At 46.8% G+C, this 25179-nt stretch overlaps 1 protein-coding gene across 10 annotated transcripts in view; it reads left to right on the top strand.

Moving 5' to 3' along the window:
- The window catches only part of TECPR2 (tectonin beta-propeller repeat containing 2), a 118078-nt gene that overhangs the window by 12898 nt on the left and 80001 nt on the right, over positions 1 to 25179 (top strand). For 8 of the 10 annotated variants that reach the window (XM_062181162.1, XM_062181169.1, XM_062181161.1 and 5 more), the window contains exons 3-4: positions 20494 to 20622; positions 20987 to 21118. The exons of the other annotated variants lie outside the window; for them this stretch is intronic. In XM_062181162.1, the coding sequence (XP_062037146.1) occupies positions 20494 to 20622; positions 20987 to 21118 (261 nt within the window). The remainder of the gene's footprint in view (positions 1 to 20493; positions 20623 to 20986; positions 21119 to 25179) is intronic. 10 annotated transcript variants of the gene reach the window in all.

Raw genomic sequence — 25179 nt, 5'->3', positions numbered from 1 at the left:
TCAGAAAACTAGCTCAGGGGTGGGTATTGTGGTGCAGCAGGTGAAGCTGCTGCTTGGGATGCTCACACGCCTTACCGGAGTGCTGGTTAGAGTCCTGTCTCCTCTGCTTCCAATGCAGCTTTTTGCTTACGCATCCTGGGAGGCAGCAGATGAGAGCTCACATGCTCGGACCCCTGCCTGCACATGGGAGACCCAGATGGAGTCCTGGCTCCTGGCTTCTGCCTGGCCGAACCCCAGCTGTTGTAAGCATTTGGAGAGTGAATCAGTGGATGGGATATCTTTCTTTTCTCCATCTTGCACTCTCTCTCTGACCCTTTGCCTTTCAAAATAAATAAATAAATAAATAATAAAAACTGTTTTTAAATAAAGACTCAAAAGAATAAAAACAAAAATAACTAAGAGAAGTCAGACAGAAAAATAACAAACTAGATGGTAGGAAGTGCTAAGAGGAAAATAAGCCAGAGAAGAAGGGGATAGAGAGTGCCAAGAGGAGTGGTTGCCGTTTCAGATAGGAAGTCCAGAGAACGTCTTCCCAAGGTGACACCTGGACAGAGACCAGAGAGAGAGGCCAGGACACCATGCTGATGTGGCTGAGGTTGAGTGTTTCAGGAGGAGGGAAGGAGAGGCACTGAGTCTGAAAATAGGTCTGACATATTCTCTCTCTCTCTCTCTTTTTTTTTTTTTCATTTGAAAAGCAGAGTTACAGAGAGAGGAGGAGAGACAGAGAGATCTTCAATCCCTTAGTTTATTCCCCAAATGACTGCAACAGCTGGGACTGGGCCAGGCTGAAGCCAGGAGCCCAGAGCTGCTCCTGGGTCTCCTATGTGTTTGGAGAGGACCAAGTGTTTGGGCTGTCTTCCCTACTTTCTTGGGTGCACTAACAAGGAGCGGCCAAGTCTTGAATCAGTGCCCATATGGATGCTGGCGTTTTGGGCAGAGGCCTAACCTTCTGTGCCACAACCCCGGCACCTTGAGATATTTTCTACTCAGAAAAGTTGTGCTTCAGAAGTTTCATTGACTTACATCTGGTGTGAATGTATGTGTATATATGCGTAGATATAAAGATATTTTGAGAGACAGAGAGTTTACTCTCTCAATGCCTGCAAAAGCTGGAGTTGGGCTAGCCGGCAGCCTGGAGCTGGAAATTCAATCCAGGTCTCGCATGGGAGTGGCAGGAACACTATCACTTGAGCTGTCTTCACTACTTCCCACAGTCCACATTAGCAGGAAGCTGGGGTCGGGAGTGAGAACCAGGTATGGATCCTAAGTACTCTTTTTTTTTTTTTTTTTTTTATAAGATTTATTTATTTGAAAGAGTTACACAGAGAGAGGGAGAGGTCTTCCATCCACTGGGTCACTCCCCAAATGGCCACAATGGCCAGAGCTGAGCTGATCTGAAGCCAGGAGCCAGGAGCTTCTTCAGGGTCTCCCATGCGGGTACAGGAGCCCAAGGACTTGGGCCATCTTCTGCTTTCCCAGGCCATAGCAGAGAGCTTGATCAGAAGTGGAGCAGCCAGGACATGAGCCAGCGCTAATTTGGGATGCCGGCACTGCATGTGGAAGCTTTACCCGCTATGCCACAGTGCCGGCTCCTCCTAAGTACTCTTTTTTTTTTTTTTTTTTGGACAGGCAGCCAGAGTGGACAGTGAGAGAAAGAGAGAGACAGAGAGAAAGGTCTTCCTTTGCCATTGGTTCACCCTCCAATGGCTGCCGCGGCCGGCGCATTACACTGATCCGAAGCCAGGTGCCAGGGACCTCCCCTGATCTCCCATACGGGTGCAGGGCCCAAGGACGTGGGCCATCCTCCACTGCACTCCCAGGCCACAGCAGAGAGCTGGCCTGGAAGAGGGGCAACCGGGACAGGATCCAGTGCCCCGACTGGGACTAGAACCTGGTGTGCCGGCGCCGCAAGGCAGAGGATTAGCCTAGTGAGCCGCGGCGCCGGCCCTAAGTACTCTTGATATGGGACATGGGCTTCTTACCTAGAATCTCACTATTAGACCAAATACCCACCCCATATTGGTGTGTGTGTGTGTATATATATATATATATATTTTAAATTTATTTATTAATTTGCAAGTCAAGAGTTACACAGAGAGAGAGAGAGAGGTCTTCCATCTGCTGGTTCACTCCCCAATTGAACGCAATGGCTGGAGCTGCGCCAATCCAAAGCCAAGAGCCAGGAGCCTCCTCAGGGTCTCCATGTGGGTATGAAATGCCCGTATGAAATGCCGGCGCTGCAGGTGGAGGATTAACCTACTGCGCCACAGTACTGGCCCTTCTGCGACACTTGAAAAATTCACTGGCGCTGGTGCTGTGGTGTGGCGTGTAAAGCTGCTGCCTGCAGTGCCAGCATCCCACACAGGCACCGGTTCAAGTCCCAGCTGCTCCTCTTCAGATCCAACTCTCTGCTATGGCCTGGGAAAGCAGAAGATGGCCCAAGCGCTTGGGCCCCTGCACCCACGTGGGAGACCCACAAGAAGCTCCTGGCTTCGGATCCACTCAGCTCTGGCCATTGAGGCCAACTGGGGAATGAACCAGTGGATGGAAGACCTTTGTCTCTGTCTCTCCATCTCACTGTAACTCTACCTGTCAAGTAAATAAAATCTTTAAAAAAAATAAAGTGATGCAGAAATGAGAATTTTTGTGTCAACATCAGCAAAAGGTGCATTTTTTTTAATGCCTGCCTTTGTCTTTTCCTAGAGAAGTCACCTTCAATTTAGTGATTAGGAGCCAGTGTTGGCTGCCTTCTGTGTTGATAGCGCTACAATATGGGTTTTATCAGTGTCTTCCTTAGCATGTATTGCTTCAGTTTATTGCTTGCTGAGAATTTAACTTCCATCCATTTTTTACAGTGACTCAGTAAAAAATACATTTTATTAGATGTCCATTTTCTCTAAATTGACTTAAGTTCAATTTAATTCTGCCAGTTTTTTATCCTGCGGTTGTTAAGCTTTTTTTAAAATACATGTGAAATGTAATGGGTGAGATAGTGAAGACACTAGCAAAACAGGATGGGAGAAAATGCTCTGTTGCATAACAAGACTGACAGTTTTATAATAAATCAGTGTGGAATCAACAAGAGAAAAGATAAACAGATCATAGGAACAAAATAAAGGAGACAGGAGTTACGGAATCTTTCCCTATGGGACAACTGGATGTGAGTATGGGAGGGAAAAAAATGAGACTAAATCCTTACCTCACGTCAAAGATCATTTTGTCTTAGTTCTTCAGAAGAGTTTTACCACCGTCTCATGACTGCGGAGACTGCTCTTGGAAGTCTGTTTTCCTTTATATATAATTTGCATTCTCTGTTTCCTTTTTTGAAGGTATTGTGTTTATTATCTGAAAGGCAGGCAGGTAATCGCCCCTCTGCTGGTCCATCCTCCAAAGGTTCACAGTAGACAGTGCTGGACCAAGCCAGAGTCGAGGGCCTGAAACTCAGGCCTGGTCTCCCACATGGGTGACAGAGACCCAAGTACTTGAGCCATCACCTGTTGCTGCCCAGGGTGTGCATTCGCAAGAAATTGGAATTGGGAGCAGAGCTAGGAATCCGCGCAGACACATGGACATGGGAGGTGGTGTGCTGAGCGTTACACCAGATGCCCTCCCCCACCTGTTCTTTTAAAGATCTCTGGTGATAGATGATAGAGGCCCGGACCCTACACTTTGCCTTTCCTCCCTCTTCCTGGCCCCCACTTTTTAAAGATATATTTATTTTAATTGAAAGGCAGAGTTACAGAGAGAGAAGGGAGAGACAGAGATCTTCCATCCACTAGTTCACTCCGCAGATGGATGCCAGTGGCTGGGGCTGGGCCAGGCTAAAGTCAAGAGCTTCTTCTAAGTCTCTCATGTGGGTGTCAGGGGACCAAACACTTGGGCCATCTTCTGCTGCTTTCTCAGGCACATTAGCAGGGAACTGGATCAGAAGTGGACAGCCAGGACTCAAAGGAGTGGCCATATGGGATGCCAGCATCACAGGCAGCAGCTTTAACTAGCTAGGCCACAACGCCATGTCCGTCTCCGCCCCCTCCCTACCTCCCCCCCACTTCCTCTTCGACTGCTTTCCTAGGCCATTAGCAGGGAGCTGTATCAGAAGAGGAGCAGCCGGGACTTGAACTGGTGCCCGTATGGGATGCTGGCGCTGCAGACAGAGGCTTAACCTATACCACAGCGCTGGTCCCCGCCTCCTTTCTTTAACTCTGGTGGGCATTCCCTCCTCCCTTTTGCTCTATGGAAGTAAAAAAGCAAATGCCTTTGTGTAACTTTCAGATCATTAGAAAGTTGCATGAATAGTCACACTTTGAACAGTTGTTCTTTGTTAGTAAAGAAGGAAATTAATGAAACAATGCTTATGAAGTGGATGAATTCACATCTTACCTGGTTTTAAATATTTCAGAATGTTTCCGACCTATTAGTCACGAGTATGCTAGCAGTTTCTGCTAAATGGTGGCACTTTGCCCTGCCCAAGAAACTCCTAAGAAGCTTTGTCGGATTTCGCAGTCTCGTGAGTCTGTGCACAGAGAACTCCTCCAGTGTCGTTCTGTTCCGTGTGTGACGGGGAACTTCCTGCTAAGAGCCTGAGGGAGTCAGCGACTGCAGTCTTCGTGGCGAGCTGCTTCCCAGAAAAATGCTCCAGTCACCTTCCCAATCAGAAGCCTTTTTTCCTTAAACTTGTTGATTGCTGGATTTCTGCTTGATGGCCATCTCTCTGCAATGAGGGCAACAGTGAGTGCCCCTGGAAGCTGGGGTGAGGGAAACAGAGGAGTTCAACACAACGATGAGATCAGGGCTGAGCACAGGCACTCCGAAGAGAAAGAGGAATTGGTCTCAGGCCGGATTAGCACTGGACTGTCCCCATTCTGAGAAAGGAAGAGATGGGCAGGCATTTAGCACACAGTTAGGAGCTCTGCATCCAACATCGCCTGTCCGTGTTCCCGCCTTCCGTCTCCCACTCCAGCTCCTGGCTCCTGCGGACCCCATGGGACACCTGCATTGCATGCCCAGCTCTCAACTTCTGCCCAGTCCCAGTCATTGCAGGCATTTGGGGAGTGAGCCCACAATTGGGAGATCTGTCTGTTTTCAATTCTCCTTCCTTCTCCATTTTCTGTCTCAGTAAATAAATAAATAATTTAAAAATATAAATATAAAAATATAAATGTACAGTTACGTGTCAGTTAAAAATAAAACGTGGCACAGTGGGTTAAGATGCCACCTGCAACCTGGCATCCCATATAAGTGCCAGTTTGAGTCCCTTCTGATCCAGCTCCCTGCTCGTGCACCTGGGAAAGCAGTGGAAAATGGCCTAAGTCCTTGGGGCCCTGCACCCACGTGGCAGACCTGGGTGGAGTTCCAGGCTTTTGGCTTCAGCCTGTCCCAGCCCTGGCTGTTGGGGCTGTTTAGGGAGTGAACCAGTGGATGGAAGGTCTCCCCCCTCCCCTTCCCCTTCCCTCCTCCGCCTCTCGCTCTCCCTTTCAGATAAATAAAAAATCTTTACAAAAATAACAATTAGGGGTAGGCATTTGACACAGTGGTTAAAATGCCTCTGTCCTACATCAGAGTGCCTGTGTTCAACTCCAGTTCTAGTTTTTGACTCCATCCTCCTGCCAGGGCAGACCTTGTGAGACAACAGGGGATGGCTCGGGTAGTTGGGTTCACATGGGAGACCTGGATTGAGTTCTCACTTCCTGGCTCTGGCCCTCACCCAGTCCCTGTTGTTACAGGCACTTGGCGATCAGTAAAACAGTGAGTGGGAGCTCTCGCTCTCTGTAACTTTCTTTCTCTTTGCCTCTCAAATAAAATAAAATAACTTAAAAAAACATTGAATATTTTATTTCTTTCAGTAAAAATTTTTTATAAAGATGTATTTGTTTGAAAGGTAGAGTTAGAGAGAGAGGGAGAGATATCTTCCATCCGCTAGTTCACTCCCCAAATGGCCGCAGCAGCGTGGGCTGGGCCAGGCGAGAGCCAGGAGCCAGGAGCCAGGAGCCAGGAGCCAGGAACTCACCCTTTCCCAGTGGTGGCAGGGACCCAAGTACATGGAACATCTTTTGCTGCCTTCCCAGGCACATTAGTAGGAAGCTGGATCAGAAGCAGAGTAGCCAGGACTCAAATTGGCACTAAAGTATGGCATGTGGATATTGCAAGTGGTGGCTTGACCTGCTGCTGCGCAGCGTCAGCCCCAGCTAAAATTTTTATCAATGTCAGGGGCCAGTGTTGTGGTGTAGTGGATAAAGCCGCCGCCTTCAACGCCAGCGTCCCATATAAGCACCAGTTTAAGTCCTGGCTGTTCTGCTTCCGGTCCAGCTCCTTGCTAACACACTTGCAAAGACAGCTGAGATCTCAGGCCCAAGTATTTGGGCCCCTGCCACTCAACATGGGAGATGTGGATGGAATTCCCAGAGGGAGTGAACTAGTGGATAGAAGATCTTTCTTTCTTTCTTTTTTTTTTTTTTGACAGGCAGAGTGGACAGTGAGAGAGAGAGACAGAGACAAAGATCTTCCTTTTTTGTTGGTTCACCCCACAATGGCCACTGCGGCCGGCGCACTGCGCTGATCCGAAGGCAGGAGCCAGGTGCCTCTTCGGTCTCCCATGCGGGTGCAGGGCCCAAGGACCTGGGCCATCCTCCACTGTACTCTCGGGCCACAGCAGAGAGCTGGACTGGAAGAGGAGAAACCGGGACAGACTCCGGCGCCCCGATTGGAACTAGAATTCAGGGTGCTGGTGCTGCAGGCAGAGGATTAGCCTATTGAGCTGCGGTGCCAGCCAATAAATAAGTAAACCTTTAAAAAATGACATTAATAATCATCTAGAAACATATTCAAGCCTAGCACATTGATTTATTACAAAGCCTGTGTATCAGCACTGTGTGTAGATATTGAGGCTTCTATGCCACTTAAATATTTATTTATTTTGAAACCACTCATTCAGAAAAATTTACAGTCATTTTGAACTTGTGCTATGATATGGCGAGATCTCTAGTAAATCACTTTGATTCCTATTGTAGTGGTTTTATTTATAATTGCAAATTCCTGGGAAAATGCTTTTTTATTTTTCAACATCCTGCTGTCATGTGAGACTACATATCCTAAGCGTTTCATGTCACCTTCCACCTTCAAAACAGTGCCAAGATTCTGCTGATGGTACTATAAAGCTGTGTTCCCAGCTGCAGATTGTAAAACTCCTTTTGTTCTCCTCCTTTTCCATAAGCATACCAAACTGCCAGCATGCCTTTTGTGTTAGCTCAGAGAAAGCAGAGAGGCAGAGTCATGCGAGTGTGTGAATTCTTGCTTGATTCTCACTAGCTATGTAGCCCTAGAAAAATCACTTAGGGCTGGTGCTGTGGTGTAGTGGGCTAAGCCTCTACCTGCAGCGCCGGCATCCCATATGGGCACCAGTTCATGTCCCGGCTGCTCCTCTTCCAATCCAGCTCTCTGCTATGGCCTGGGGAAAGCAGCAGAAGATGGCCCAAGTCCTTGGACCCCTGCACCCTCGTGGGAGACCCGAAATAAGCTCCAGCCTCCTGGCTTTGGATTGGCCCAGCTCCAACCATTGTGGCCATCTGGGGAGTGAGCCAGCAGATGGAAGGCCTTTCTCTCTGTCTCTCCCTCTGTTGGTAACTCTACCTCTCAACTAAATCTTAAAAAAAAAAAAGATCCCTTTGACCTCCCTGGAGCTCAGCTCCTAATTTATGCAGTGAGGATGACTGCAGTGCCTGCTCTGGAAGGTGGTTTGACAGTTCGGTGTATATCGTAAAATGCTTACCTGGCTGCCTGACCCAGCGGTGCTTTTGTCTGCTGCTGTCATGGCAAGGTGTTAATGGAGTCTTTCCATTTGGTTTTGTTTATTCACACCCATTCTATTTACCACTTCGTGGCACTAGGGCCCTGCTGTCTCCTGCCTCCATCTGGATTTGATTAGGATTGTCAGAAGCACTTCTGATCAGTTCTCTGCCAAATTCAGGGATCTTCAAAGGATCCCCCTTTTCCTTCCTGAGGTTTAAGATCCTGGTCTCTTTAGCCTCTATCACCAACTGGCACTAGACGTATTTACTGCTCATGAAAATACCCTGGGGCTTATAAAGTACGAGATGAAAGTGAGCTGGTCATCCCACCTCTGCCCACTGCAGGCAGCTTTTCATGTGCATGTGTCGTTGCCACAGTTCGGCTTTCATGGGGCTGGAACCATGACCTACTTTAGTTTATATTGCTGTAGCAGCTTACTTAGTACACCACATGTCGAGGTGTTCTTACAGATGTGGCATATTGATTGCTATATAAATTGCTACATCAAAGAAAAAACTGCATCAGAGAGTTAAATGGCTTACTGGATATATTGTTATGTGTCTTAGCAAGGTCAAAATAGTTGTAATATTTCTAAATGAATGGTTTCAAAATAAGTGTTCACTTGGATAGGCTGGGAGTTTGAAAATTATGTGCAGTGCCTATGCATGTGCTTTATAACAAACCAGCATTTTAAGCTTGAATCAGTGTTACTAAATATGATTATGGATCTAAGAACCAAAGTATGCCAGGGGTCAGCCTGTAGTTCACATTCAGATGTGTCGTCTCATGGGTCCTCCCAGCACACCTGGGAGGCAGGCAGATCATGGAGAGCTCTCATGTGTCTGTTCACTTCACAAAGGGAAGTGATTTGGCCGTGATGAGACAGGCAGAGTAAAGTAAAACGTGGTTCTGAGACAGCTCCTCTGACTTGAGACTTTTGATTTTTTGGGGGAAACACATCTCTTAATAAAAAAGCTCAAAATATTCTAACTTGTTAGTTAACGTTTCCTTTATTAGAAATGAAGGGATTTAAAATTTTGTCATTTCAAAGATTAAAAACCTGGAAGGGAAGAAGAGGATTCTGGGAAGATGGTAGAGTAGGAAGCACCTAATCTGTTGTTCTGTCTGGACAACAGGTACCTTGGCAGTCTTTCTGGTATGACTGCGGAAGCCAGGTGGGCAAAGAGCACCCCTTCCTCCAGGAATTTTCCATCTGTGCGCTGATTGCTGATTTCTACTTCTGAGGACAGAGGTGCGAAGAGGAAGGTGGCATTGTTGTTATGCCTGCCCTGTTGCTGCAAGCCCCTTCCTCCAGCTGAAGTAACTCACAGGGAATTTAAAGAGCTCACGCTCCCTTTTGCCCCTTCTCCCTTCACCTTTCTCTGCTTCCCTCTTTGAAAGCCAGACATTGAATTTTAGAACAGGACCCTGAGAAGCAACTGCATATAAAGGGGAAAATTAGAAAATGACTGTGCGTACCTAAGGAAAGGTGCAGGTATTAAAAAAGTCTTTAAGAGGGGTCTGGCACTGTGGGTTAAGCCCGACCTACATCACCAGCATCCCATTTGAGTGCTGGTTTGAGTCCCAGCTGCTCCTTCTCCAGGCCAGCTCCTTGCTGGTGCTCCTGAGAAGGCAGTGGAGGATGGCGCAAGTGCTTGGGCCCTGCACCTGCGTGGGAGACCAGGAGAAGCTCCTGGCTCCTGGCTTCGGATCAGCTCAGTTCTGGCCGTTGCGGCCATTTAGGGAGTGAACTAGCAGATAGAAGATCTCTCTCTGTATTTCTCCCTCTTACTGTCTATAACTCATGCCTCTCAAATAATGAATCTTAAACAGAAAATTAGGGGCCAGTGCCATGGTGCAGTAGGTTAATCCTCTGCCTGCGGTGCCAGCACCCCATGTGGGTGCTGGTTCTAGTCCCAGCTGCTCTTCTTCCGGTCCAGCTCTCTGTTATGGTCTGGGAGGGCAGTGGAGGATGGCCCAAGTCCTTGGGCCCCTGACCCACGTGGGAGACTGGGAGGAAGCTCCTGGCTCCTGGCTTTGGATTGGCATACCTCCCGCTGTTGCGGCCATTTAGGGAGTGAACCAACGGAAGAAAAACCTTTCTCTCTGTCTCTTCCTCTCACTGTCTGTAACTCTACCTCTCAAATAAATAAATAAAATCTTTAAAAAAACTTTTAATTAATTTTTAAAAATGAACAGTCTTAAACCTTATGGGGTTAGTGTTAAGCCACTGCCTGCAATGCCAGCATCCCTTATGAGCACCAGTTCAAGTCCTAACTGCTCCATTTCTGATCCAGCTCCCTGCCAATGTACCTTGGAAAGCAGTGGAAGATGACCCCAGCCCTTGGGCCCTTGCACTCAAGTGGGTGACCCAGATGGAATTCCAGGCTCCTGGCTTCAGCCTGGCCCAGTCCCAGCCCCAGCCATTGTGGCCATATGGGGAGTGAACCAGTGGATGCAAGATTTTTTCCATCTCTCTCTCTCTCTCTTTCTTCCCTCTTCCCTCTTCCCCCTCTCTCTCTAACGCTGCCTTTTAGAAAGGAAAGGAAAAGAGAAAGAAAACCTTATGTTTATACCTCTGATCTTTGGTGTAGAGAATCATGTACAATAACCAAAAAGCAACAATAGCAGCCAAAACATAGAAACCTGCGGAGAATCTGACTTTCTGAGTTATCATATTATTAGATTTAGTTGCCTAGTTTTCTTTTTTTTTCTTTTTTTTTTTTGACAGGCAGAGTGGACAGTGAGAGAGAGACAGAGAGAAAGGTCTTCCTTTTTGGTTCACCCTCCAATGGCCGCCGCGGTAGGCGTGCTGCGGCCGGCGCACCGCGCTGATCCGATGGCAGGAGCCAGGTGCTTCTCCTGGTCTCCCATGCGGGTGCAGGGCCCAAGAACTTGGGCCATCCTCCACTGTACTCCCGGGCCACAGCAGAGAGCTGGCCTGGAAGAGGGGCAACCGGGACAGGATCGGTGCCCCGACCGGGACTAGAACCCGGTGTGCCGGCACCGCAAGGCGGAGAATTAGCCTAGTGAGCCGCGGCGCCGGCCTAGTTGCCCAGTTTTCAACAAGAACATTACAGAGCATGTAGTAGGCTTTGGATATTGTTTTTCCCCCTTAAAGGTTCATGTATTGGGAGCATGTTCCTCAGTGTGGTGGTACTGGAAGGTGGTGTGCAGTCATTAAGAGATAGGCGCTAGTGGGAGGTGCAGGGTCAGTTGAGGGTATGCCCTCTGACATGAAAAGGTTATTTCTTGTGGAACCCTAGTTGGATCTCACAAAAGGATTTTGTATATGCATAGGACTTATTTTATTTGAAAGGCAGACTTACACAGAGAGAGGAACAGAGAGAGAGGTCTCCCATCTGCTGGTTCATTCCCCAAACAGCCACAGTAGCCAGGGCTGGCCAGGCTGAAGGAAGGAGCCTGGAACTCCATCCAGGTTTCCCATGTCTGGCAGGGGCCAAGCATTTGGGCCATTTTCCTCTGCTTTCCCAGCAGAATTATCAGGGAGCTGGATTGGAAGTGGAGCAGCCAGCGCTTGAACTGGTGCCCATATGGGATTCCAGCATTGCAGTTGGCAGCTTAACCCACTATACCACAATGCCAGACCCAAAGATTGTTATAAAAGCCTTCATCTGGCTCTTCCCAGTCTCTCTGGCTTCCTGTGTTTGAGATGTAGTCTTTCCTACATGTGCACCTGTTACCCGCTATGGGGCCTTTGGACTTTGAGCCTCCAAAACTGTGAACTGAGTAAAGCTCTTTTTTTTCCATAAGTAGCTTGCCTTGACTATTTCATTATCACACTGAAAATTGTACTAATACAGCATACAATAATACAGAAGAGTACAGCCTCTCCAAAGGAAGAAAATAACCCAGCAGAAACTATCCCTATGAAAGACTTACTTAAATAACGGAGAGTCTTCTATCTGCTGCTTCACTCCCCACGTGAATGCAACTGCCAGGGCTGGGCCAGGCTGAATCCAGGAGCCAGGAACTCCATCTGGGTCTCCCACATGGGTGGCAGGGGCCCAAGTACTTGGGCCATCATCTGCTACTTTCCCAGGTGCGTTAGCAGGGGCCTGGATCAGAAGCAGAGCAGCCAGCACTTGAACCGGCTCTGTGATATTAGATGCGCATGTCAAAGTGGCTGCGACTTAACCTGCTGCAGAACATTGGCCCCTAAAACAGTTGTTTTAAAGATGTTTAAATAATCAAAAGAGGCTGGCGCTGCGGCTCACTTAGCTAATCTCCGCCTGTGGTGCCGGCATCCCAGGTTCTAGTCCCTGTTGGGGCACCAGAGTCTGTCCCAGTTACTCCTCTTCCAGGCCAGCTCTCTGCTGTGGCCCGGGAAGGCAGTGGAAGATGGCCCAAGTGTCTGGGCCCTGCACCCGCATGGGAGATCAGGAGGAAGCACCTGGCTCCTGGCTTCGGATCGGTGCGCTGCGCTGGCTGCTGCGTGCCAGCTGTGGCGGCCATTTGGGGGGTGAACCAACGGAAAAGGAAGACCTTTCTCTCTGTCTCTCTGTCTCTCTCTGACTCTGCCTGTCAAAAAAAAAAAAAAAAAATTAAAAGAATATATGGAAAAAGGCAAGAAAATGAACAAAATGAAAATATTCGTAACAAGATAGAAACCTAAAAAGAAACCAAAAAGAAACTCTAGAGCTGCAGCCTGTATTAACTGAAATGCAAAAGTCACTAGAGGGATTCATCCGCAAATTTAAGCAGACAAAAGAAAGAGTCAGTGAGCATGAAGATAGGACAACTGAAGTGAAGAAGTCTGAAGACCAGGAAGAAAACGAAACGTGAACAGAGCCCAAGGGACCTGTGGAGCATCATAAAGAAATTCTAACGAGGATCATGGAAGTTATAGGAGGAGGGCAAGAAAGAATATTTGAAGAAATAATCTCTGAAAATTTCCAAAATTTGATTTTGGAAGAAATTCAGCAAACTCCAAGTAAGATGAACGCAGAGATCCACAGCAAGAGCCATTATAATCCAGCTTTTGAAAGCCAAAGTCAGAGAATTTTCAAAATACCAAAAGAAATACATACATCATCACATACAACAGCCCTCAATGACATAGTAAGCAGATTTCTTTTTTTTTTTTTTCTTATAATTTTTTTTTCTTTTTTTTTGACAGGCAGAGTGGACAGTGAGAGAGAGACAGAGAGAAAGGTCTTTTGCCGTTGGTTCACCCTCCAATGGCCGCCACGGTAGGCACGCTGCGGCCGGCGCACCGCGCTGATCCTATGGCAGGAGCCAGGTGCTTCTCCTGGTCTCCCATGCGGGTGCAGGGCCCAAGGACTCCCTGGCCACAGCAGAGAGCTGGCCTGGAAGAGGGGCAACCGAGACAGGATTGGTGCCCTGACTGGGACTAGATCCCGGTGTGCCGGCGCCGCAAGGCAGTGGATTAGCCTAGTGAGCCGCGGCGCTGGCCGCAGATTTCTATCATAAGCTTTGGCAGCTAGAGAGTAGTGGGGGTCCAGTGCTGTGGCATAGGGCATAAAGCCACAGTCTGTAGTGTTGGTATCCCATATGGGCACTGGTTCGAGTCCTAGCTGCTCCACTTCCGACCCAGCTCTCTATGGCCTGGGAAAGCAGTAGAAGATGGCCCAAGTCCTTGGGCCCCTGCACCTGCGTGGGAGACCCAGAAGAAGCTCCTGGCTTTGAATCATCCCAGCTCCAGCCATTGTGGCCATGTGGGGAGTGAACCAGTGGATGGGAGATTCTCTCTCTCTCTCTCTCTCTCTCTCTCTTTCTTTGCCTGTCCCTCTCTGTAACTCTGCCTTTCAAATAAATAAATAAATCTTAAAAAAAAAAAAAAAGAAAAGAAAGGAAGTAGTGGGCTGGTATCAGAGTGCTAAAAAAAAAAAATACAATATCCAGCAAGGTTGTCCTTTAAAAATGAGGGAAGAATGAAGGCATTTCCAGATACACAAAGATTGAGGGAAGTCATTCCCACTAGACTTGGACTGCGAGAAACGCTCAGGGGAGAAAGTGAGAGGTTAGAGGTCATTGGAGAGTAATCAAGGCCTAGGAGGAGGTGAAGATCTCAGGAAAGGCAAGCACACAGGCAGCTACAGAAGCTAGTGTCTTTCTAACAGTGGTTCATTGTCTGCCAGATTAAAGATACTAAAATGTTAAGAACTACTTAGCGCAAAAGCTAGTATATTGTTAGTTTATAATTCCATGTTTTATTTTCTATATAATTTAAAAGTCTTGCTTTATGTTTTGGGACTTATAGATTGTAAAGATGAAATTCTGTGACGTTAGTAATGAACAACAGTGGGGACCAAGCTGTATGGGAGCAAACTTTTAATATGTTATTGAAGCTATGCTGTATAAATTTGAAATAATCCCCATGATAATGACAAAGAAAATCACTACTAGATGTATACGGAAGGAAATGAGAAAGGAGTTTAAATGTTTCGGCATAAAAATTTAGCTTCATTCGGTGCAGACAGTACTGCAGAACACAAGGGACGGACAAGCTGCAAGGTGTATACAGACAAATAATGAGATGACAGGGATCATCACTGATAGCCTCCTTATCAGCAAGTGCTTTAGAAGAGGTTATTAGAAAGGACTTTTTTTAAAATTTATTTGAAAGAGTCAGGGGGTGGGGCAGAGTGTAATCTTACATCTGCTTGTTTACCCCAAATGGTTGCAATGGCTGGGGCTGGGCCAGGCCAAAGCCAGGAGCCGGACACTTCATCTGGGTCTTCCACGTCAGTGCAGGGACCCAAGCACTTGGGCCATCTTCCACTGCACTCCCGGGCCACAGCAGAGAGCTGGCCTGGAAGAGGGGCAACCGGGACAGAATCCGGTGCCCCGACTGGGACTAGAACCCGGTGTGCCGGCGCCGCAATGCGGAGGATTAGCCTATTGAGCCGCAGCGCCGGCAATAATTTTTTTTTTTTTTTTTATTTGACAGGTAGAGTTGTAGACAGTGAGAGAGAGAGACAGAGAGAAAGGTCTTCCTTCTGTTGGTTCACTCCCCAAATGGCCACCACGGACAACACTGCGCCAGTCCGAAGCCAGGAGCCAAGTGCTTCCTCCTGGTCTCCCTTGCGGGTGCAGGAGGCCAAGAATTTGGTCTTCCTTCCATTGGCTCATCCCCTAAGTGACCGTTACGGCTGGTGTGCTACACCAATCTGAAGCCAGGAGCCAGGTGTTTCTCCTGGTCTCCCATGTGGGTGCAGGGCCCAAGCACTTGGGCCATCCTCCACTGCCTCCCGGGCCACAGCAGAGAGCTGGACTGGAAGAGGAGCAACCGGGACTTGAACCCAGAGAAATAAATAAATCTTAAGAAAAAAAACAAAAAGAGCTGACAAGTGGACTCTGGCAGTTACCAGTGTTGATGTCACTGTGGAGTGGGAAGTGGTTGCTTTCCAGGTCTGGAAGAAAAAGAAGGAAATGGGGCTGGTGTTGTGGAGTAGTAGTAGTAGTAGGTTAAGCCTCTGCCTGTGGCACCAACATCCCATATGGGTGCTGGTTCGAGTCCCAGCAGCTCCACTTCCGATCCAGCTCCCTGCTGTGGCCTAGGAAAGCAGCAGAAGATGGGCCAAGTCCTTGGGCCCCTGCACTCATGTGCATGGAAGAGGTCTTGGCTCCTGGCTCCTGGCTTCAGATCTGGGCCAGCTTGGGCAATTGTGGCCATTTAGGGAGTGAACCAGTGGATGGAAGGCCTCTCCCTCCCTTTCTCTCTGTAACTCTGCCTCTCAAATAAATTAATTAAATTAATCTTAAAAAAAAAATAGGAAGGAAACGTGAAGCTCAGCACTAGGCTGCTCTGAGTGACTTTCCACAGTGAGAAGGGGGACTCTGGGATCGGAGGGTCCTGATGACTGGTGTGAAGGAAGCTATCCTCTTGTGAAAATGGGGGAACTGTTCAGAGGGAGATAGCGTATGATCCGCAAGCTGAGCTGGGATGACTTCCACAGTGTGGTTATTGTGGAATTTGCAGGGGATGAGGTTTGTGGCAGTGAAGGTAGAAAGCACTGAACATTATACTGAAACCACACTAGATGAAATCCTGCCGCCGAAATTGGTTCACAGTTCAGACCCTAATGATCCCAGTAGACAAATGGTGGTTCAACTGCTTGCTGGCTCTGAGAAAACTTTTTTTTAAAAGATTTATTTATTTCAAAGCCAGAGTTACAGAGAGGCAGAGGCAGAGGCAGAGAGAGAGAAAGAGAGAAGGAGAGAATAAATGGTCTTCTAGCTGCTGGTTCACTTCCCAGATGGCCACAATGGCCAGAGCTGTGCCTATCCAAAGCCAGGAGCTTTTTCCGGGTCTCCCACATGGGTCATCTTCGGCTGCTTTCTCAGGCCATAAGCAGGGAGCTGGATTGGAAGTAGAGCAGCCGAGACTCGAACCAGCACCCGTATGGGATGCCGGCAGTGCAGACAGTGGCTTTACCTGCTGAGCCACAGCACTGGACCCAGAGAAAACATCTTAATCCACCTTCTGGATCAGCAGTCAATACTCCCAGCGTAAACCAGCTGACAAAATGTCAAAGAATAAGAAGAAAAAGAAACAGAAGGGGCCCGCATTGTGGCACAATAGGTTAAATTGCGGCCTGCAACACCGGCATCTCATAAAGGCTAGTTCGTGTCCTGGCTGCTTCACTTCCAATCCAGCTCCTTGCTAATGGCCTGGGAAAGCAGCAGAAGACGGCCCATGTGTTTAGGCCCCTGCACCCATGAGTGAAAACTGTATGAAGCTCCTGGCTCCTGGCTTTTGGAGCCATTGGTCTTCACATCTCAGACACAACAGAAAGAAGTTAAAAATTAATAACAGAAGGAAAATTGGAAAATCTGGGCCAGCATTATGGAATAGTGGGTAAAGTTGCCACGTGTGACACTGGCATATCATATGGGCACTGGTTTATGTCCTGGCTGCTTCACTTCCCATCCAGATCCCTGCTAATGGCCTGGGAAAAGAGCAGAGGATGGCCTAAGTATTTGGGCCCCTGCTAACCATGTAGGAGACCTGGAAGAAGCTCCTGGCTCCTAGCTTTGGCTTGGCCCAGCCCCTAGGCATTGGAAGATTTGCAGAGTGAACTAGCGATGGAAGATCTCTCTCTCTCTGTCCAACTCTCCCTCTCTCTGTAACTCTTTGAAATAAATAAATCTTTTTTAAAAAATTGGAAAATTCACAAATTTTTAGAAGTTAAAGCAATACACTATTAAGGTTACAACAATATACTTATATAACCAGAGCAATGAAGAAATTGTAAGGGAAATTGGGAAATAGTTAGAGATGAATAACATTGAAAACACACCTTAACAAATGTTTGGGATGCACTGAAAGTGGTCTGAAAGGGAAATTTGTAGATTTAAATGCCTAATGTTAAAAAGCAAGAATATTTTCGGGGCCGGCGCTGTGGCGCAGCGGGTTAACGCTCTGGCCTGAAGTGCCAACATCCCATATGGGTGCTGGTTCTAGTCTTGGCTGCTCTACTTCTGATCCAGCTCTCTGCTGTGGCCTGGGAAAAGCAATAGAAGATGGCCCAAGTGCTTGGGCCCCTTCACTCTCGTGGGAGACCCGGAAGAAGCTCCTGGCTCCTGGCTCCGGATTGGTGCAGCTCTGCCATTGCGGCCAACTGGGGAGTGAACCAGTGGATGGAAGACCTCTGTGTGTGTGTGTGTGTGTGTGTAACTATGACTTTCAAATAAATAAATCTCTTTAAAAAAAAAAATTCTCAAATTAGTTACCTAACTTTACAACTTACGAACTAGACAAGGAAAAACTAAACTCAAAGCTAACAGAAGGAAGGAAATAGCAAATATTAGAACACTTACTTGTAAATGAAATGGAGATAAGAAAACAATAGAGAAAATCAGTGAAACTGCAAGTTGGATCTTTTAAAATAGCAAAATTGACAAAGCTTTAGTTGGATAGACTAAGAAAAAATGAGAGAAGACTCAAATTATTAAAATCAAAAAGGAGGCCGGTGCCGCAGCTCAATAGGCTAATCCTCCGCTTTGCGGCACCGGCACACCAGGTACTAGTCCCGGTTGGGGCTCCGGATTCTGTCCCAGTTGCCCCTCTTCCAGGCCAGCTCTCTGCTGTGGCCCGGGAAGGCAGTGGAGGATGGCCCAAGTCCTTGGGCCCTGCACCCCATGGGAGACCAGGAGAAGCACCTGGCTCCTGCCTTTAGATCAGCGCGGTGTGCCGGCCGCAGCACGCCGGCCGTGGCGGCCATTGGAAGGTGAACCAACGGCAAAAAGAAGACCTTTCTCTCTGTCTCTCTCTCTCACTGAACACTCTGCCTGTCAAAAAAAAAAAAAAATCAAAAAGGAAAGCAGGGTTATTACTACCAGTTCTATAGAAATAGAGTGACGCCAATCCTGTGATCTGTTGTATACCAATACATTGCACAACCTACAGACATAACCTACCAAGTCAAGATCATGAAAAAATAGGAAATTGAGTAGTCCTATAACTTGTAATTCTATAGAATCAGTAATAAAAAAAATCTGGCACAGGACTGGACATGAGATCTTCACCAGTGAATTCCATCAAAAATAAAGAACTAACATACTCGTTATCAACATTTTCTGGAAAACTGAAAGAACATATCTTTTTTTTTTTTTTTTTTTTGACAGGCAGAGTGGACAGTGAGAGAGAGAGAGAAAGGCCTGAAAAGAATATATCTTAGCTAGTTCTATGAGGCTAACATATCCTGATACCAAAGTCAGACAAAGATACCAGAAGAAAACTGCACACCAATATCCCCTATGAACATGGATGCAAAAATCCTCACCGAAACACCGGAAGCTGAATTCAGCAGCATATTAGAAGGATTCTCCACCATGACCACGGTGCGGTGTATTTTGGACTGCAAGGATGGTTCAGTATATGAACATCAAGCAGTGTATTACATCACCATAAAAGAAGGAAGCGGCAAACCACATGATTAGCTGCAAGACCTAATACTGTACAACTCTTAGAAAAAAGGAGCAGGGCCATTGATGTGGCATTGCTGGTTAAGCCACCACCTGCAACACCGGCATCCCATATGGGCACTGGATAGAGCCCCAGTTGCTCCACTTCCAATCCAGCTCCTTACTAATGAGCCTGGGAAAGTGGTGGAAGATGGTCCAAGAGCTTCTCCCAGTCTCCCGTTATGCCACAGCTCAGGCCAAGGCCAAAGTCTTGAGTGGATATTTCTTCAGAGATAGGTGATGAGTAAGCACATGAAGAGACGCTCAGCATCGCTGATGCTGAGGGATAATGCAAATCAGAACTGCAGTGAGATACCCCCACACCCGTTAGCGTGGCTGCTGTCAGAAATGGAGATAGTAAGTGTTGAAGATGTGAGAAACTGGAATTCTGTGCTGGGAACTGTAAACATGCTGTGAAACCATGGAGAAGTTCCCCAAAGAATTAAATGTAGGATCACCATATAATCCAGCAATTCCTTTCCTGATATACACCCCAAAAGAATCAAGAGCAGGGTCTCAAAGGTTACTGTCTACTCATGTATGTAAGTCACTGCTTGCTGCACCAGCATCCCAGATGGGAGTGTTGGCTTGAGTTCCAGTTGCTGCACTTCCAGTAAAGCTCCTGGGAAAGTAGTGGAAGATGGCCCAAGTACATGGGCCCCTGCACCCATGTGGGAGATAACACATGGAGTTCCAGGCTCTTGGCTTCAGCCTGGCCCAGCCCTGGCTATTTGAAAAGTGAACCAGCAGGTGGAAGATCATCTCTTGCTATTTTTCCCTCTCTGTAACTCTACCTTTCAAATAAATAAATATTTTTAAAAACATAAAATGAGGAAGCAACCCAAGTGTCCACTGACGGATGAGTGGATAAGCAAAATGTGTGTGTGTGTGGTATGTGTTATGTGTAAAACAACATATGGGAATATTGTATAACCTTAAAGTAAAGGAAAACTCTGATATATGCCGGAAGGTGGATGAACCTTGAGGACATTGTATTAAGTGAAATAAGCCAGTGGGAAAACAAAATACCACACGATTCCACTCACATGAGGGCTGGGTGTTGGTGTAGCAGTTAAGGTGCTACTTGGGATTCTTGCTTCCCACAACGGAGTACCCAGGTTTGAGTCCTTGCTCCATTGGTGGTCCAGTTCCCTGCTGATGTCCACACAGGGAGGCAGCTGGTCTCTGCCACCCATCGGAGGGAGTCTCAGATTGCATTCTTACCCCTGGGCTTTGGCATAGCCCAGCCATGGCTGTTGTGGTCTTTTGGGGAGTGAACAAGTGGATGGAAAATGTCTGTTTTTCTCTCTCTGTTTCTCTGCCTTTCCAATGAATATAAATAAGGTTTCTTGTTTTTTTTTTTTTTTTTTTTTTTTTTTTTTTTTTTTTTTAAATTTGACAGGTAGAGTTATAGACAGTGAGAGAGAGAGAAGTCTTCCTTCTGTTGGTTCACTCCCCAGATGGCCACTACGGCCAGCACTGCGCTGATCCAAAGCCAGGAGCCAGGTGCTTCTTCCTGGTCTCCCACGAGGGTGCAGGGGCCCAAGCACTTGGGCCATCCTCCCCTGCCTTCCTGGGCCACAGCAGAGAGCTGGACTGGAAGAGGAGCAACCGAGACTAGAACCCGGTGCCCAAATGGGATGCTGGCGCCGCAGGTGGAGGATTACCAGTGAGCCACGGCGCCGGCCCCTATAAATAAGTTTTTAACTAGTCTCTTGGTTGCAGGTTCATTAGTTGTAATGTGTCCTCCTTTAGGGGAAAACAGAGTCCATCACTGTGGTGAAGCTGCTGAGCTGCTTTGATGACCTTGTGGCAGCAGGCACCGCTTCTGGGAGGGTTGCGGTTTTTCAACTTGTCTCTTCCCTGCCAGGGAGAAACAAACAGGTAGGTGCTCATCTCTTAGCATTTCTTAACTTCTCCGTGAATTCCTCAGGAATTTTTAAATGAGAAGTCCTCACCTGCCTAGAAATTTTATAGTCAAAAAAGCTTAACATTATGCTACTTATAATTGGGTAACACTTTTGTCCCTGCCTGGACACTTAGCACAAAGCACATGTGGGTAATTTCATGCTTGCCTAATAGTCCCATGAAGGTGGATGGGCAGATAGAATGCTGTACATTTTCTGCATGGAAAACAAGGTTGGGAAAGCTCGCTCCTACATACATACGAGAAAATAAATATTACCCTGCCTACATAGCAGCTCATTTTTCTTTCCTTTCCTCTGCATACATTATCATTTATTCATAGCTTCGAAGATTTGATGTCAGTGGTATTCACAAAAATAGCATTACAGCCCTGGCTTGGAGCCCCAATGGAATGAAACTGTTCTCTGGAGATGACAGAGGGAAAATTGTCTATTCTTCTCTGGATCTAGACCAGGTAAAATTATTTTCAGAAATATCATTAATGCTTATGTTCCTAGTTTTAGAAAAATAATATTCATAATTGCATCTTTAGTTAGCTTATATTCTAGATCATAATCGTAATCTCAGTTGTTACTTGTACATTTTCAATCTGTTGCAATACATTCTTTTTTTTAAGATTTATTTATTTATTTGGAAAAGTTACATGGAGAAGGAGAGGCAGAGAGAGAGAGGTCTTCCATCAGCTGGTTCACTCCTCAGTTGACCACAACGGCCAGAGCTGAGCCAATCTGAAGCCAGGAGCCAAGAGTTTCTTCCAGGTCTCCCACGCAGGTGCAGGGGCCCAAGAACTTGGACCATTTTCTACTGCTTTCCCAGGCCATAGCAGAGAGCTGGATCGGAAGTGGAGCAGGCAGGACTTGAACTGGTACCCATATGGGATGCTACCACTGCAGGTGGCGGTTTTCACCCACTATGCCACAATGCTGGCCATGCAATACATTCTTCTTGTTGAAGTAAATAAAGACAATCTGGCCTTAGCACAGGCATGCATTTGGGAATGGGAGGAGTATTTTGATAGCCTTTTCAGATAATTTTGAATAATATTCTTTTTGAATAATATCCCCAAATTGACAAATGCTAGTTTCTTTAAAGGTTGCAGTTAAAAATGACAAATGGTAGTTTCTTTAAAGATCTGAAACCATATGGTTGAATGTTTTGACTCTGGTCTGTGTTATACCTTGAATGGATCTTTTACCCATGCATTGTACATCATGTGTTGGTCTCTTGGAAAATTCAGTTATGCAAATCTTCCAGCTGTTGACACATTTATTGTACAATATCAGAAAAGCACCTTTGTTAATATTACCAAAATTCTGATCAGAAAATTAACTATCTGTTGGGAATTTTCAGTTAGAACTGGCATTCTGCGAAAAGGCAGCTGGATAAGCTCATGGTTCCAACAAGTGCATTGGTGCTTTTCCTTGAGTGATCAAGTGTGCTTCACGTGTAGGAGGAGGGCTGTGTGTGCAACCCCTTATGTCACGTGGCATGCAAAACACCTGTTCTCTAGGGGTGTCAGTGACACTCGGTTTCTCTGTGGGCATGGTGGTGAGGAATAAGATGTCTGCTGGTAGAATTTGGTGCCGTCACCTTGACTTAGGCCGAGGTTTCAAGTTGCTCTACCTGCTGTGGCTCCCACATCACGGGTGAAAGCTTAGTCCGGTGACAAAGGTAGAGAACATCTTAGTATTGTATGCGAATGGTTTTGAGTGAGCAGACCCCTTGAAAGAATCTTAGGGACCTTCAGGGAATCTAGACCCCATTTTGAGAACTGTTGCTATACATAAAAATGGTTTAAGATTTTTCCTGATCCAGTGAACTTGTACTTCAGGCTGCCTAAGCCATAGTTATTAGAAAGAAGGCTACTCATGTAGCACTACTCAGAAAATAGAAAATCTGATTTGGAAAAGATTGTGGTTAATCCGAAATTTTTTAAATTACAGACTGGAGATCTTCAAAAAAGGCACGGGAGGTTGCATGTTTCTGAAAAATACAGTCTAGTAAATTTAATCCCATCGTAAGCTAAGTGAAAAACTGGAAAACTGCGTTCAGAGCAACTTCCAGTGAGGGGATCTGCCTTCCGAGTCCGTGCTGCTTGGGTGATGGAGTTCCCCTTCCTGCTGGTGGTGTCAGGACTCTGGAAGTCTGGACAGATTCAGAGTTTTCACCAGTAAACCTGGTCATGCTTCCTCTTTTATCCTACAAATGCATGTGATGCTGTAGCAGCTTTTTTTTTTTTTTTTTTAATTTTTAAATTCATTTAGTGGAGATGAGGGTGGGGGACCTTCCATCTGCTGATAGACTTCATAAATGACTGTAACCTTTGGGACTGGCTCAAGGCCAAAGCTGGGAGCTAGAAATTCAATCTGCATCTCCCACATGGGTTAAAACCACTTGAGCCATCACTGCTGCCTCCAGGGTCTGTATCGGCAGGAGCTGGGGTCAGGTTCCAGAGGCAGGTCTCAAGCACCGGTACTCTGATACTGGGACGCAGGTGTCCTAACCTGCATCTTAACTTCCAGGCCAAACATCTCTTCCCTAGAAGCGCTTCTTAAACAACTGATGAAACTGCTTTTGGAGAAGAGTGACTAATTTTTGTTTATTTTTTAAAGATTATTTTATGTGAAAGTCAGAGTTAGAGAGCGAGAGAGAGAGAGATCCTCCATCCACTGGTTCACTCCCCAAATGATTGCAACAGCAGGGGCTGGGCTGGGCCAAAGCAAGGAGCCAGGCGCTTCTCCCACATGGGTGCAGGGACCCAAGCACTTGGGCTATCCTCCACTGCTCTCCCAGGCACACTATCAGGGAGCTGGATTAGAAGTGGAGCAGCTGGAACTTGAACCAGCCAGCACCCATGCAATATACTGGTATTGCAGGTGACAGCTTAATCCACTACACCACAATGCGGACCCGAAGAATGACTTATAGAAGTAGGTTTTTTACTTTATTCTGTAAAATGCATTTGAGAATTATACTTTGTGCTTATAGATACTAGGGTTCTTCAGAAAATTCCTGGAAAAATACCTATTATGAAAAAACTAGGTGGATTTCAAAAGTTTTCTGCACCCAAAGAAGCCTGTACAGACTTGTCATGGTGCGTCTAAGCAGGCTCTGATGTGAGCCACTGAGGAGGGATCAGTGTGAAAAGAGCTCTAGCAGGGCAGCGTGCAGTCTGCAGAACAGAGACAGGAACAAAGAGCAGGTTTGGTGAAGCTTGAGTGGAAGAATGGTAAAATCAGTGATGCTTTATGAAGAGTTTATGGGAACAGTAACTAAAAAATCAGCAATTTACAGATGGGTAAGTCATTTTAAGAAGGGATGGATGATGTTGAAGCCCACAGTGGCAAATTATACACATCAGTTTTTTTAAGGTCTATTTTTAATTTATTTGAAAGGCAGAATTAGAGAGTGAGAGACCCTCCATCTGCAGTTTTTTTTTTTTTTTTTTTTTTTTTTTTTTGGACAGACAGAGAGAAAGGTCTTCCTTTGCCATTGGTTCACCCTCCTATGGCCGCTGTGGCTGGTGCACTGCGGCCCGCGCACCGCGCTGATCCGATGGCAGGAGCCAGGTGCTTCTCCTGGTCTCCCATGCGGGTACAGGGCCCTAGCATTTGGGCCATCCTCCACTGCACTCCCGGGCCACAGCAGAGAGCTGGCCTGGAAGAGGGGCAACCGGGACAGAATCTGGCACCCCTACCTGGACTAGAACCTGGTGTGCCAGCGCCGCAAGGCAGAGGATTAGCCTATTGAGCCATGGCGCTGGCCCCATCTGCAGTTTTATTCCCTAAATGACTGCAATGGCCTGGGCTAGGCCAGGCTGAAACCAGAAGCTAGGAGCTTCATTCAGTCTTCCACAGGAGTGCAAGGGCTCAAGCACTTGGGCCATCTTCCACTGTTTCTTAGGTGTATTAGCAGGGAGCTGGATGGGAAGCAGAGCAGCTAGGACTCAAACTGGAGCTTCTATGGGATGCTGTTGCTGAAGGCAGTGACTTAACCTGTTAGACCACACACCGGCCCCGACATCAGTTTTTGAGAAAAAAATTAATCTGTTTTTGTTCCCTAATTGAAGATGGCACGAAGAATTGCCAACATCATAAACATCACAGTTGGTTCAGCTTTCACAATTCTGGCTGAAAAATTTGAGCAAACTTTTTGCTCAGTAGTGCCAAAACTGTTGCACCCAGATCAACTGCAGACGAACAGAACTTTCAAAGGAAATTTTAAACAGATGGGATTAAGATCCTGCAGCATTTCTTGGAAGAATTGTAACAGGAGATGAAACATGGCTTTACCATTATAATCCTGAAAACAATGCACAACCAAAGCAGTGGTTACCGAGAGGGCCGAGAGGGCCGAGAGGTCCGGTCAGAGGAAAGGGTCATGGCAATAGCTTTTTTGGATGCTCAGAGGCATTTTTGCTTGCTGACTTTCCAGATAGGCAAAAAGTACTTACGAGTTTTAAGAAAGCCAAAGCTTTAGCAGAAAAATGCCTGGAAAAATTCACCAGAGAGACCT

Source organism: Lepus europaeus, chromosome 22 (genome assembly GCF_033115175.1).
Source record: "Lepus europaeus isolate LE1 chromosome 22, mLepTim1.pri, whole genome shotgun sequence".
Taxonomy (NCBI): Eukaryota; Metazoa; Chordata; class Mammalia; order Lagomorpha; family Leporidae; genus Lepus; species Lepus europaeus.
Note: the sequence above shows the minus strand (reverse complement) of the source record. Positions and strands in the feature narration are given on the sequence as shown.